Consider the following 15651-nt stretch of genomic DNA (forward strand, 5'->3'; position numbering starts at 1 on the left):
ACTGACTGACTGACTGACTGACTGAGCGACGGACTGACTGACTGACTGACCGAATGACTCTGACTGACTGAGCGACATTTGCTCCGGCTAACGCTCCAAACGTCAGCTCTGAAACTCCTTGTGGTGGCCAATTTACATTATCAACTCAGTTGATAAAACCAAAACTACCTTGAATGACCGACTGACTGACCGGTTTGTAGCACATGTAGTCAACTCCAGGAAATTGAGCGACTATCTTCGCTGAAGAAGAAGATCGTTCCGCAAGACAAGATCAGTGTAAATGGAAAAACCTGCTTGGATCCACTAACTTAATCACTTGTCGTGACAAATGTGCAAAGGATGTCTTCTAGACCATTCGATTAATTTTGTACTTCTCTGGCACATTTTGAAAACATTTTAACTTAAAGCTTTAGCAATAATCGCAAAGTAATTTCAAGTTATCAAGTGTAACTAAATGTTAGAATTTTGATTTGGGATTATCTCTCATTCCCCCCATGAGGCCAAGCTAAAAATATTCTTTAATTTTTTCCATTCGGAATGGGGCAGCAAAACTTCACAAAGCATGATAGGCGATTCAACTTCTCAAACATGTTCCTGGGCTGCAGAATCGAACAAGTTTTCGTCACTTTCTAAAGCGATCAACCACAATGACATGTTTGAAAGGAAAATGAAAAAAGGGTGTTTACAAAATGTCACGTGAGAGAAGGGATCGCATAATAGCGGCAGAGGTCGTGGATAGCGATTCAAATGTCCTCTAAATTTTTGGGTGTTTTTCAATGTAATGATCTATGGGCAGTTGAAGCGCTTTAAAAGTATCGAGTTGCAATTGTGCGAGGTCGTGTTGTGCGCTGAAGCAAAGTCGTCAAAATCGTGCTTTGTTACTCTGAGTGATTCGTACTCGAACTCTGGGCAGTGTCTGGGTGTTCTTCTCCAGACAGTGTAGTTTGGATGGCAAATACACACTGTATTGACTGAAACGCTGAAGCAAAGTCGCCCAAGAAAGTGTGTGTTAAACCAAGTGATTCGTAACTCCTCGCTGTGTCTAGGTGTTCTTCTCCAAACAGTTTCACTCGGATGTCAAGTCCACCCTGTTTGGACTGAAGCGCTGAAGCAAAGTCGCCCAACTCGTGCTGTGTTACTCCGAGTGATTGGTAACTCCTCGATATGTCTGGATGTTCTTCTCCAAACAGTTTAACTTGGATGTCAAGTCCGCGCTGTGTTGACTGAAGCGCTGAAGCAAAGTCGCCAAGCTTGTACTGTGTTATTCCTAGTGAATGATAACTCCTCGCTGTGTCTGGATGTTGTACTCCAAACAGCTTAACTTGGATGTCGAGTCCGCGTTGTTTCGAGTGAAGCGCCGAAGCAAAGTCGCCCAACTCGTGCTGTTTTGCTCCGAGTGATTGGTAACTCCTCAATGTGTCTGGATGTTCTTCTCCAAAAAGTTTAACTCGGATGTCAAGTCTGCGCTGTGTTGACTGAAGCGCTGAAGCAAAGTCGCCCAACTCGTGCTGTGTTGCTGCGAGTGATTCGTAACTGTTCGCTGTGTCTGGGTGTTCTTCTCCAAACAGTTTAACTCGGATGTCAAGTCCGCGCTGCTTGGACTGAGGCCCTGAGGAGAAGTCGCCTAACTCGTGCTGTGTTACTCCGAGTAATTTGTAACCCCTCGCTGTGTCAGGGTGTTCTTCTCCAAACAGTTTAACTTGCATTCCTAGTGCACGATTATAAAATATCTGGGCCTAAAAATATTTTTGATGTTTGAAAAGATTCCCGCCATGGTCGAAGTAACTCCTTAGAAGCTCTTCTTGATGCTCGTGTAACCCTAGATTCTCATCAAGTTTCGGGTGAGTCTGATTCTACGTTTCCATACTGATTCCGTAATGGCCATTTCATGATAGCTGATGCTTACAGCAGACAATTTAATTGCTTCTTGATGATAAATTAACACACTCTGGAGTGTATCACAGACATTGCGCTGAGATTTCCAAAGGCCGAGTGATCTCTGTAATATCGGTTTCTGTAATTCTCTCGCTATTTGGATCACAGCATTGCTCATTGAGTTCTCGGTATATTTATCAAAAATATGATTTGTTGCTGAGCCAACAACACAAATAATTTCTAACCTGAGCAGATGAGTATGTGGCTTTCGTTTTTGATTTCTTGTTCGAGAATGTAGACTTCTTTATTTTCCATTGAAGGAATAATAAAAAGACTCATGTCTACAAATGCTCCACATTCTTGCAAAGCCTTCTTATAAAACTTAGACGCAACTGAATATTGTCTTTTGAAACGATGACAAATAGCAAGAACCTGAAATGCTGTTACTCGGAGAATTCTCTGTTAAGTTCAGCATCGCCAGACAGTAACGAAAGAGCTTCTTCTAAGCTTCGTATTCCATCCTCTGTTTTTCTAGAAGCCACTTGACAGACGCCTCTGTAACAAATGAGTTTTCCTCTATGTTCTGCCGAGAGAGAAAATGACGCTTGCTCGTCCCCGGCTTCGGAAAGCAGCTTCATTGTTCTTCCTTCTGTGCCCCAATACATTTCACCAAAAGCCAGCGAAACTATAAACTGTTTGTGAAAATTGCCTTTTCCAAGCTTCATCGCCGCATTGATTGCTGATTCGTAAATTTTGTCAACGACTTCTCCTTCGCAACAGAAAAGGGAATCTAAGAATATCTCTGCTTTTATGAAAACACCAAAAACAGCGTCACATGTCTTAGGATCTGAACAACTTTCTGTTAGACTCTGAACGATATTTTGCTTCTCTTCATAGAACTCAACAAATGCTGGCATTGAATGTCCTGTCAAGAACTGTTCGTTCAACTTCTCAAAAAGAGAAACGCAAAATGCACAAAAGCGCGCTTTTGAACTCAGCACTGTTTCTTTCATTTCATCTTCTCCTCTTTCTCTAATAAAGGACTGAAGCAGTTTATGCATCGAAAATGAATCAGGTTTGCACCCAGAGTCGAGAAGCGATTTCCTCCGAAGCCTATGCAACATCTTTTTGGCCTCAAGGTTTGTTTTAATACCCATGACAGCTGCAGCTACCGAGAGGTTAAAATCCTCTGATATAATAGTTAGAGACACAAGCGCCTCTTTCTCCTGTACTGGAAGTCTTACAAAAGACGATTTGAATAAAAATTTTAGTCTCAGATTATTAGGATAGTCTGGATTGTCCAACAGATCCACAATGTTTCTTTCTACAGATTTTTTCCATTCCTCAAGAAACTGACTCGGTTGAGTGTTGTCTTCAGAAATGGTGGAACACAACAACTTAATGGCCAAAGGTACATGCCCGCAGATTTTCACAATTTCTTCACGATCAGATGTGGTAATAGCGTTTGAAAGTAACTCACCCACCAACAATTGAGAGAAGGACTCATCTAATGACCCTATTCTCACTGCATGGTGGCCTTCAAAATGCACGTTCATAAATTCAAGTGATTCCCATGTGGTAATAACAATAGTTACCTTCGTGGTTCGACTGAGAATGTCTTGAAGAAACTGTATAAAATTTTACTTCACGTTGGGTGCCGCACTTTTAAGTAAGTAATCAGCATTGTCAAGAATCATCACAAACTCGTCCGAAATCTCAGTGAAAATTTTGAAAAGATCTTCGTCTATCGGTAGCTGCTGAGGTAGTTCATCTTTTATAGTTCTACTGAAAAAGCTAAAAAGCTTGGATATTAGATCAGTTTATGAGTTTAGCCCTCGTAAGGAGAAGAAGTAGCTATAGACGGGTGATTCTTTATCCTGGAGTTTTTGTCCCACAGCAGTTGCCACAGAGATTTTTCCAAAACTAGATGAGCCCCATATCGACACGATTCGAGTGGATGTGGAACTCAGGCGACCGATGATCTCTTCACACTCTCTTTGGCGGCCAGTGAAGTGTGGAACCATCGGAGGAAGACATGATGGCGGAGGCAATACCGTCAGTTGAATCTTTAAAATGGCAAAGAATAGTGTCAATCATGATGAGTATTCTGTGTAATAATAAAGGACTGTAAATCAAATGCTAATTGCATTGAATTTAATCTGAAATTGTCCACATGATAGATCAAATGCATGCATAATGATCTTTTTCGCGACAACCGAAGCGACAGCTGTTTGTGAATTGCTCGTTGAGAATCAGTGCGTGTGAAACAAGGTTATTAAATAATTATTATTCATACTGAAAATGGCGGATTCCATAGTCGACCTATTGGCCTATTTGAGGGAGCAGTTCTTGAACGGTCACGTTACTTATTTGAATCTCGAAACGCACTAAGAGGCGAGTTCTGTCTGTATCTTTAGGCTGGGGAGATAGAAATAGAGTGTTTAATGTACCAAACTTTCTTGAAATTTCTAATATAACTAAAGAAAAGCTGTAATTTCATACCTTTCTGGTCTTGAGTAATTTCTAGTTTTAAATCATCAATCTTTCGCTCCAAGAAAGCAATGTCTTCCCTACTTGCTCTACCGTCAACTTTGTCCTTCATTGCTATTAATTCGTTTACACTCTCGCCTTTGAGAAAGTCGTTTAGCACTTGAAGCTCCTGATTGATACCTTGCTTCAAACTGCGAACCTCTTTCGTGGGAAAGTCGGACTCTGTCAAACCACCAATGGCATCAGTTGGGTCAGTCTTGACACCAAGAACTTTGAATGCTTCTTTAGCCAGATACATACATTGATCAAAAGTTGGTTTATCAATCTCTGACTTTTCTGAGTGACAAAGCGAATTTCTTAATAATCGAAGCTGATCAATCGTGAGTGCAAACGTATCTTTCTGGTCTCCACTTGGACTCACTACAGATACGTGAAAGTTTCCATGAGGTATTTCACGGTGCTTCAAGTACCCAGTTTATTGTTATCTTTACTACAACATCTGAAGAACAAGGTAGGTTCTGTTTGTCTAATTTGAAGAAAATTAGGTTGGTTACAAGAAATTTCCCAGTTTCAAATTATAAGATTAAGTGGAATAGTGAAATGAATGGGATCTCAAGGAAATAGGGAGCTAAAAGGGTTGGAAGAGAAATGGGAGGGGTGTAGGAGGGGTGTGGGAGGGGTATGGAATAGACATGAGAAGAGGATAAGGTGAGAGATTCTAGGGCAGGAAGTAGGAGAAACACTTTGTTTATCATTAATCTGCAAAGTTTCCCACTTAAGGGCTAGAGAGAATTGATATATTATAAGCCAATTTATATCCAGGTGGTCAACTTTCATCGGGAATGTTTTGTAAATAACTTAATCAGCCAAATTGGAATTTTAAATTACAGTTCTGAAGGCATGGTGGGAGTCATAAACACCTGTGCAGAGGGGTACAGCTATATTTACATTTTTATAGATCATCAAAACATTATAATAAAAGTTGGCTGTAAAGCAATGTCTCAAAGTGCTTTGAACAGAAATAAATGTTTTTCTAGGATCCTCCATCCTTCTTTCATTTTCCCACAGACTCTGCTGCATGCCAATTAACAATTGGTTCATGCTTTAGCGTGCACTATCGAGTTATGGAGCACGCGGGAAGTTTGGAGAGCACGAAAGAGGTGTAAGAGTTGCCCGAGGCAATAGGCGAGGGTAACTCTAGCTTCTTGAGTACTCTCCAAACTTCCCACGTGCTCCATAACTCGATAGTGCACAGCTGAAAGCATGAACCAACTGTTTTAGAACATAGCCGGTCGAATTGTGCATCAAATCCAGCGCGAAAAACGGACAACAATATCAATTGAAGCGAATCGTGATGGCGCTGATGCCGAGTCTCCTTTTCCGTTGTTTTTCTCTTTTCCTGCCTCATTTAAGAACTCTAGCCCAATGGAAAAGGTCGAAAAATTGTCTTCGTTTTGGGACTAGTAGGCCGAGTCTCTGTTTGTATCCATTATTGTCGCGAAATATATTATTTTTCCCCACGCTAACAATGGCCACTTGCATGAAAAAAAAAATTTTCTGGCGAAGCGATTTGCTCACGTTATCAGCGTGCACTATCAGAATTTTGAGCACGCTTACGTATACTGAACTTGATTGCGCGGCTCTGCTAGCTATGTTCTAAAAGGAATTTATTCTGCAAACTTTAAATGGTAACCGAGAGATTAAATACATTATCTACAGAAAGAATTTTTGTAGGTAATGTAATTTTCTTTGCTGAGTTGAGAGGGAAGAAAATTTGTCAACATACACCTTGTATTGGCCAGGGTTTTTTTTTTTGACTCATTCCCTGTATCCACTATATTTACTTTATTAAAATCTTGGTATTCATAACAAAAACTTCATAAGAAAAGATGTGAACTAAGGTCTTTAAACTCCCAAGATCGCACAAGCAATTCTCCTTACTGTATGCCATACAATTCTTATGATGTTAGTTTGGAGAATTTGATATTCGATCAACTAATAACCCCTTAATTCATTTTTTTCTTTAATTATTCTCATCGCTTATCAGCATGATACTGTATTTATATTGTGAGGATCAAATCTATATTCTACGTTCATGGGAGTTAAAGGGTTCATAAAAAAAGTATTTAAAAATTTAGTTTTCTGTTTATCAACTAATGTGAACTTCTTATTAATATGCTTGACCTGGCCTTTTCCATTCCTGAACTGCAATCCACAATATTTAGTTCACATTATCATAACCCACAGACTTACCATATTTGGGGTGTTACACAGATATAGACATGGAGGAAGATATTTGTAACATACTTGTATAACCAGCTTGGTGAGCTCTAAGCTTCCCGGACTCTGTTTGTGATTTCAATAAGTTACAATTTTACACTGAGCAACTATACCATTTTCAGGCCATTATACTATTATATTATTGTTTTCAAATTTTCAGATAGTCAACTTGAAATCATTTTGTTAAATACAATTTAACAGTACCCCTAATTTTTTTTTTCCCAGTGTGATTTGTTTTCCACTGATTTACCCCAGTACTGATGTTATTGATAAAAAAAAAATTATGTTTTTCTGTTCTGTTACTTCGGTGTACATAGAATGTCACATCATAACAGATCTGGAATCATAGTGTGAAGTCTTCCCTATGGTATCTTGATAGCTACATACTCATTTCCTTGCACAAGTGTGAAGGCGATAGAAATAGTGCTTACTCATCTATGTGAGTTAAAGCTGTTCCAGATTCTTAAACAGCATCTGCCCTCAGTCCATACTTACGCTGACGATACACAGTTGTATTTGTCATTTAAGCCCTCTGACTCTTCCAGTGAAGTCGATGCTGTATCAGCCATGCAAAAGTGCATCTGCGATGTCCGAGCATGGATGAGGGAGGATCAGCTGATGCTCCATGATGACAAGACTGAGTTCCTGATTATAGGTACACGTCAGCAGCTCTCAAAAGTTTCAATCCAAAGCATCAAGATTGGGCAGACTGAAGTTTCTCCTGTAGCCTCTGGGTGCATGTGCAATCTAGGCACATGGTTCGATACGCATCTGAATATGGGAGCTCATATTACAAAGACTTGTAGGAGTGCTTTCTATTATTTATACAATATATGTCATATTAGGAAATATATATCCAGGGAATCTACTGAGAAATTAGTTCATGCTTTCATTAGTAGTAGACTGGATTATTGTTACAGTAATAGCCTTTTGTACGGAATCCCAGAATATCAAATTATGAAATTGCAACGTGTTATGAATGCAAGTGTGAGACTTATATATCGTGCGCACAAGTTCTGTCATATTACACCTCTACTCGCTGAGCTACATTGGTTACCAGTCCGCTTCAGGATACATTATAAGATACTCTTGATAACTTTTAAAATTCTGCATGGCCTCTCACCTAAGTACCTTTCAGATTTAATTAGTATTCAACGGCCTTCGTCCTACCATTTGAGGCGCAACGATAATGGTCGTTAGCTGGAAAGACCAAGTGTGAAAACTAAGAAAACATTGGGTAACAGAGCTTTCCTGGTAGCTGCTCCTTTCCTATGGAATAAGCTGCCAAGGTCCGCGCGCGAAGCAACGAACGTAGAATCTTTTAAGATTTTACTTAAAACATTTTTATTTAAGGAACGATTTCAGTTATCTTAGTATATCTATATTTTTATTTGTAATTATCTTTCACTAATTTAATGTAAATAAGTATATATAGTTTATGATTTTTTACAAAGAATTGTATAATTTTAGTTATTAATTACTGTTGTGATGCGCTTTTGAATATTTTATAGAAAAAGCACAATACAAATAATAAATGTTATTGTTATTGTTATTGAACAGCTGAGAAGATGACACAAGAACTGGGTAATATCATGTCACGTTAAAATGTGCATTTGGTCTTCAGAGTGAACAAGCAAGAAATATTGGCAGAACCTGAATATTGGATGGAGAAGCAACCCTATACTGTCATCAATTTTAGAGTTGAATTCATTTTCATCATCATTACTTTCATTGTCATCAATGCCATCTTCATTGTCCTCCTCATCATCATCATCATTATCAGACTGTATGTGCATTCTTTATGTAACGGAAAGTCAAGTTAATAATTAACCTAACAGATGACTTTTTCAGTCAATCCTGCCATTTCCAATCACTCATTACTGTTGCAACACATCAGCTAAATTCTGTAAAAATAAGTATTAGAGGCCTTTGGAAGTAAGGTATTAATAGAAATCACTACTTAAATTCAAAGGTGTTTTTAAGTATTTTAAAAGCCATTTTGCTAGTTAAAAGCTCTCACTGTTAAAAAATAATAAATTAACAATAATTTCACTGGAATACAAAGTATAGACATTCCACCTACCTACGATATCAAATCAGTCAAATTCTTAAAAGTTGAAGAGACCTCAAAGAATTCATTTCAGCTCTCTAGCAGCATGACCAATGCATAGCCATATGTGGACCTCAAGTGTGACCATGTACTTCGAAATGCATTCCGCATTGTTAATATTACTCGGAACAAATTGCGGTCCTTTAACGAATGATATGTGATCGTTGAAGGAAGATAATTTTGAAACAGTGTTCGACAGAGAGGAAAAAAAGGTTACTTCCAAATAAGTCATTTGAGGAAAGCATCTGCGTAATTAGCATAGAGCTAGACGTAGTTGAGAGGAAGCTGATTGTGCCCAGAATTTTTTTAGCACGTTTGACTTGACTGTTCTGCGAAGAGTTGAAGCACTTTAAAAGTAACGTTGAGTTTCAGTGGTCTGAATGTAACTTTTAAACATTTTTAAAATCAACCTTTCGTGGGAGTTCTTTTCCGAAATGTTTAGCCCGCATGCTGGTGTGTAAAGCGCTGAAGCAAAGTCGCTTGATTCGTGCTGTGTTACTCCAAGCAAGTAGTAACTCTTCACTATGTCTGGGCGTTCTTCTCAAAACAGTCAAGCACGGATGTAAAGTGTGTATTGGTTTATTTGAGTCTCGGAGACTTCGCCTATATCATATATTAAACCAAACGCAGTTGTAAGCGATACTTCATTGCCGTCTAAGATCATCCTACATGCTGCCTTACATTTATTTCTTTACAATTTACCCGAACTCCTTTATTTTATTGGCTAAATACCTCAACCGAAAGAATGAAAAGGTAACGCAACAGAAGGCTACCCTGTCTGTTACATTAGGTAAGCTTATGCAATGGTCTAGCGCATGCGCAGTGAAGAGACTAAGCACATGTTCGGGACACAAAGTTTATATTCCTTGATCTGAGATAACTAAATAAAATTATCAAAAGCAGCATATCCTTTTACACCGTCTTGCTCCTATTTTGATTCTGAAAAGAAAACAAGCCTTTTGGATCGGCACCAACAGCGAAAATTCCATAAATCCCATTCCCGAAAGAACTCAAATGGTAAACAAATAAAATCGAAATCTTGGGCGCATGGGCGACAACAGACCATGAAACCACGGTAGCCTTAAACCACACCTAAACAAGTGATAAAGTACGAATATCCCTAGCTGCTGGAAAATTTTTTTGGGAAAAGTTAACTTTCCAAAAGGTCTGGAAAGGAGCAGACTGACAGCAGTTTTTATAAAAATGACGACACATTTGAAACTAAATTTATAAGACATGTTTCGGTCGTTCAATGACCATCTTCAGTTGAGAGTAGAACTGATTTGAAGTTACATTTGAATTTATAATGTAGTACTAAACAAAAGCTATTGAAACTAACAGAATACCCAAAGGTAACAAAAGTGTATAATATGACGTGTTAATTAGAGCGAAAGAGTTAAATTAACGTGATATAGTTACCCCTTCTCTATTGTAGCACAAAACAGATTACATAAATTACTTAAACGTTATTGTAACAACCTCGATGTTAAGCTAGCCTTTTCCTCCTTCAAGATGCGCAACATGTTTGGTGTGAAGGACCCTGTGCCTGTCGAACTTCGTTCGAATGTTGTTTACAAGTTTACCTGTGCAAGCTGTAATTCTTGCTATGTCGGTGAAACTAGCCGACACCTTTCGACACGCATTCGCGAACACTTTGACGGGCACAGGACCTCACATATCTTTCAACATCGTCAACAATCCCAAGCATGCCGCAATTCCTGCTCAGCTGAATATTTTAAAGTTATAGATCATGCGACCACAAGATTTCAGGTCAAGATAAAAGAAGCGCTACATATTTCCTTGAAGCAACCTTCTTCAAACAAGCAACTATACCGCGTTAATTTAACTCTCGTTCTAATTAACACGTCATATTATACACTCTTTTGTTACCTTTGGGTATTCTGTCAGTTTCAATAGCTTTTGTTTAGCAGTACATTATAATGTAACTTCAAATCATTTCTACTCTCAACTGAAATGGTCGTTGAACGACCGAAACATGTCTTATAAATTTAGTTTCAAATGTGTCGTTATTTTCAGTTATAAAAGTTAACTTAAAGGTTAAAGCACAACCAAAATATCCCATAAAACTATCTCCTTGAGAATAAGATTGTGTTAGGATTTATAACTGATCCCTCTGGAGCTAAATGGCAAAGTGACTTTTACTTCCTTATAGCTAGATAGTAAATTTGGCTCTACAGAATGAAAGAACGTGCCTTTGTGCTACATGGGTTCCTTAAATACTTAAATCGATCTGTAGAAAACAAGAACGACTTGAAATATCCCTTGCTCGACTAAGCAAACGGAAATCTCTAGAGCTTTTATGACATTGTCCCTTTCTAAGTTCTTTTAATCTCTTCAAGTTGTTTTGTTTTTCTCTTTTTTATTTTCACTGGTGTTCTTACCGTCATCTTATTAAATATTTTTTTACTCTTCGTAGAGCAAAATAAAAACACAAACAAACCACGAGCATTAATAAATGTAACTTAAAAAGGTTAGCAACTTTACAGCAACTTATTAAAGTGCCCCTGAGATCAACATTTTCGTACATCATTTTTTTCTATTTTTGTGTTCAGTGTGTCTCCTTCACCTACTCTGCCAAATTTCAGTTTAGACGGAGCACCAGAAATATCTTTTTTTCGGGCAGTTAAATTCACGATTTCGCATCCGCCATTATTTGATCATGTTCCGAAGTTGATCGCAGGACTCAGAGGAAGTGAAGTCAAAGGCTCAACGCGAAAATCTCACATGGCAAAATGTCAAGCAAACATAACAGAGTCCTTTACTCTATTCTTACAAAAACTAAACAAAAATTAATGGGCATCGATGCGTAATTCAAAGCTGAAGTAATCGTGCAGACCATGCTGCAAGTATTTCTCTGCATAGGAGCCTTGCAAATAGATCAGAGCGGGAAAAACGGATGCCATTTGTGCGACCTCGACGAGTAAACTTGAATCCTACAGAAATATTTGTGATCTACTCCGAACACTTCTCGTAGGACTGTTTCGAGAGATCTGTGTACTTTGAACAGAGTTAATTGACTCTGCTTTGAAGGATCTCGGCGAAGAATTTTGCCGGATTCAGTGCCTACTGTTCAAGAAGAGAAGGGACAAGAAAAACTGTCCTCAGTACGATCTCGACGCCGGAAAGCGAAGTCTACGAACCTCCACGGATTTTGTCACCTTTACATATGAGCTGATCAATATTCACCTATAACAACTCTCTGGTAGAATACCTTACGCCCGGTTCAGACGCCGAACTTTTCAAGAACCGAACTCAATTTGAATTTGGACCGACCCAAATTAACAAAAGTACGCCTGTTGATTCAGACGCCGTTATTTTTGGCCGTTCCAAATACAGTTCCAGTAAAACTAGTCACATTACTTGCAAAATATATTATAATAGTTTATGCATTAAGATCGGCACATAAAAAGTACGACGTCTGAATCAAAGCCGTTCCAATGGCGTTCCAGAGGCGAAATTCTCGGCCAAGCCAGGCGGGAAGAACGAGTGAGCCGTTCCAAATTGAAATAGCCGTTCCAAATAGATTCAGACGCCGATCTTTTCATGTACTTAATTCAAGGAATTAGGTTCGGCTCATGAAAAGATCGGCTTCTGAACTGGGCCTTACACAAAGGAAAGTACTCGGCGAACATTGTAAATAAGAATGATAAAATAGCCTAATTGAGGATTGAGATTTCTGACCTCAAAGAGCTCACTTTTATACAAAAGAGATGAAAAATATAATTGCGTGCGCTGATTCTAAAAAAACCTGGGTTTAATATCAGCGAAAGCAGAACAAACAGCTTAAGACACAGAGCGTTAAAGCAATTTAAAATGTAGGCTTACAGCCAAAATCCGAGAAAATGAAAATTTCTTTAAAAACCTGTCAAACTATCAACCATCAATGTCAAAGCTGTTAGTATTGTCTGTTTCCTGGGGAAAATAGTAAAATTAAACGAGACTTACCTGTAAGTTGAAGTTTGATTGAAATTCTACCGAGTTATAAAGTGCTGGGAGATTACATGAGATAGCAAGCGCATGCGCCAACTCAGTCTTTAAAAACTTAATGTGAGTGATTCAAGGCACCACACTGCATTAGGGTGGGTGGGAGGGCATGTAATCTCCCAGCACTTTATAACTCGGTAGAATCGCAATCAAACCTCAACTTACAGGTAAGTCTCGTTTAATTTTACAATTCTACCTCGTTATCGTGCTGTAAGATCACAGTTTTGAAGCAACACGAACATTAGGCATTGTCATGGCAAAAATTTTATTTTACACATGTGTGTTACTTCACAGTGCTGAGTACCCTGTCAGCAAACATGTTCTCTCTAACAATAGGTTTTCTTGTAATACTTGGCAAACGTTGACTCAGAGCACCACCCAGCTGTTTGCAGAATGTCATCAAGACTTACTGAGGCATTGTTGGCGGCAGATGTACTGGCAGCCCTTGTGCTGTGTGATTTAAATCTGGAAGTGTCAATTCCAGAGTCATTGAGAACAGTCTTCACCCACCGGCTTATAGTATCTCTACTAACTTTCTTGAAAGGTTTTTGATAACTAACAAACAATTGGCCTTCTGAGCCTCTTAAGTTTTGTGTTCTTGTTAAGTACTCTTTTAACCTAGATACAACACATAGCGTTTTATCCTCAAAAGCTGTAAGTTTAACAATTGGGTTGTTAACTCCTGGTCTGCTTTGCTTCAGGTGTCCCACAAGCTGGAAGGTGTAGCAATTATTTGAAAAAGACATGCGGTCAATATTCAACATATGTACTGTCTGACCTCTTTGGCCAGAGACTAATAAAATTAACACAACGAGTTTCAGTGTCAGTTCCTTTAATGACAATGTGTCCACAGGGGATAGAGACAGAAGATATTCCAGGACAATTGACACATCCCAAATTTCTGTGTATTTTGGTCTTGGAGGTTTTTCTTGAAAAATGACTTTCATCAGCCTAGACACTAATGGGTCTTTTCCTACATATGTCCCATCCTCTAAAGTAACATAGCTAGACAAAGCACTTCTGGCAATGTTGATGGCATTGTATGTAAGGCCTTGTTGATATAGCACAGTGAGAAAATCAAGCACAGGCACTAGAGATGGTTGAGTGTGATCGATTTACTTCTGAACAGAAAAGTTTTGCCATTTCTTGATGTAGGTACTGTATTGTTTCTTTGTTCCATTTCGCCATGAAGCCATGATGAGCTTTGCAGCTGCTTGTGAAATACCCTGATCCTGGATGGACTGCCAGACAGGAGACATGCCAGCATAGTCAACTTCTTTCCCGAGGGGTGAAACTTCTGGGGAGAATGCGACAGTGAAAGTAGGTCCTGATGCTTTAGCAACACAAAGGGAATTGTAATTATCATTCTCAGAAGTTGTGGCCACCAAACTTGAGTGGGCCAAAATGGTAAGATCATGATTCCCTGTGGTACTTGATCCTCCAAAATGTTTTGTAAACATCTGTGAATTTGACAAAAAGGTGGAAAAGCATAAAAATACAAGGAATCCCAGCTAATAGTAAATGCATCCACAAAGCAAGAGGCTGGGTCAGGTTTCCAAGAGACAAACCTGGGGAGCTGTGTATTAAGTCTACTTGCGAATAGATCAATTTCTGGGATGCCCCAATGGGTAGTTATTTGTGTAAAAATCTCCCTTTTTAAGGCCCATTCAGTGCGGTCATTAAATAAGCGGGACTCTTTGTCAGCCTCAGTGTTTTCTACTCCAGCAATGTGAGTTGCTGTTAACCAGGTGTTGTTATTTACACACCAATCCCATATGTTATATGTCACTTGATTGCAGCTTGGAGATTTTGTTCCACCCATAGCATTAATATACGTTACAGCTGTTGAGTTGTCACAAAGTATTTTGACATGCTTATTATTTAGCCTTTTACCAAAAGCTTGCAAGGCGAAGTGAATTGCCTTCAATTCTAACTCATTGATGTGCAATTGGCTTTCTGTAGCAGACCACAAGCCTTGGGTTGTATTACCATCAAGGTATGCACCCCAACCCTTTTTTGACGCATCAGTTTTAATCTCAATGACAGGATTTCCATGTGCTATTGGATTTAAGGCCGTATCTACATTTTCAATCCACCAAGCAAGATCATCTTTTGCACTTGGGGACAGGGATATGAGAGCCTCAAAGTTACCCTTATGTTCTCTTAGAGCCAAGTTCTTTTCTATCTCTAGTTTCCTATAATGAAGTTTCCCAAACTGTACCCCAGGTAAGCTGGAGACAAGTGTGCCGACTAATTGGGCTAGCTCGGTGATGGTGGTTTCATGCTTGTGTTGCATTGCTGTACAGTTAGCTTTTACTTTCACTTTTTTGTCATCAGTGAGGGTAATTGTCATCGACACAGAGTCAAGGACAAAACCTAACAATATGATTCGCTGAGCTGGTGTGACAGATGATTTTTGCCCATTAATCACAAACCCCAAACTTGAAAGTAATCTCTGCGTATGAGAGATATTAAGCAGGCATTCATTGGCATCTCTACCCTGGAGGTACGAATCATCTATGTACCCCACATTCATGTGACCTTTCTGTCTTAAGGTAGAGTACACTGGTTTCATCAACTTAGTAAAACACCTTGGTGCAGATGAAAGCCCATTTGGCATACATGTATATTGGTAGAGAAAACCCTTCCAGTAAAATCTCAGATACTTGCGATGTCCTTAGCAATGGGAACTAAGTAGTGTGCATCTTTTAAATCGATTGATGCCATGAAACAGTTTGGAGTCATGAGTCGCACAGCAGACCACAGAGTATCCATTTTGAAATGGTGTTTCTCTATGTACTTGTTAAGCCCCTTTAAATTTAAAATCATGCGGTATTGACCACTTTTCTTTTTTCTGACAAATATAGTGGAAATGTATTCATCTGGAGTGT

The 15651-nt window shown here is 38.9% G+C and overlaps 1 protein-coding gene across 1 annotated transcript; it reads right to left on the reverse strand.

Annotated features, from left to right (window-relative positions):
- Positions 1–13086: 13086 nt before the first annotated feature.
- Positions 13087–15380, reverse strand: LOC148727879 (uncharacterized). Its single transcript, XM_088724890.1, has 3 exons — positions 14481–15380; positions 13986–14220; positions 13087–13811 (listed from the first exon to the last, which is right to left on the reverse strand). The coding sequence occupies exons 1-3, from the start codon at positions 15378–15380 to the stop codon at positions 13087–13089; spliced, it is 1860 nt and encodes a 619-aa protein (XP_088581016.1).
- Positions 15381–15651: the final 271 nt, after the last annotated feature.

Source organism: Stylophora pistillata, chromosome 6, assembly GCF_964205215.1.
Source record: "Stylophora pistillata chromosome 6, jaStyPist1.2, whole genome shotgun sequence".
Classification (NCBI taxonomy): domain Eukaryota; kingdom Metazoa; phylum Cnidaria; class Anthozoa; order Scleractinia; family Pocilloporidae; genus Stylophora; species Stylophora pistillata.

What these genes read in the sequence shown, in the direction of transcription:
- LOC148727879 (XM_088724890.1), bottom strand. Translation starts at nt 15,380, where the DNA reads ATGCCAAATGGGCTTTCATCTGCACCAAGGTGTTTTACTAAGTTGATG. An exon ending in CAGCAACTCACATTGCTGGA is followed by an intron (nt 14,221 to 14,480) that starts GTAGAAAACACT and finishes TCAAATTCACAG; the next exon opens with ATGTTTACAAAACATTTTGG. An exon ending in GCAGTCCATCCAGGATCAGG is followed by an intron (nt 13,812 to 13,985) that starts GTATTTCACAAG and finishes TATATCAACAAG; the next exon opens with GCCTTACATACAATGCCATC.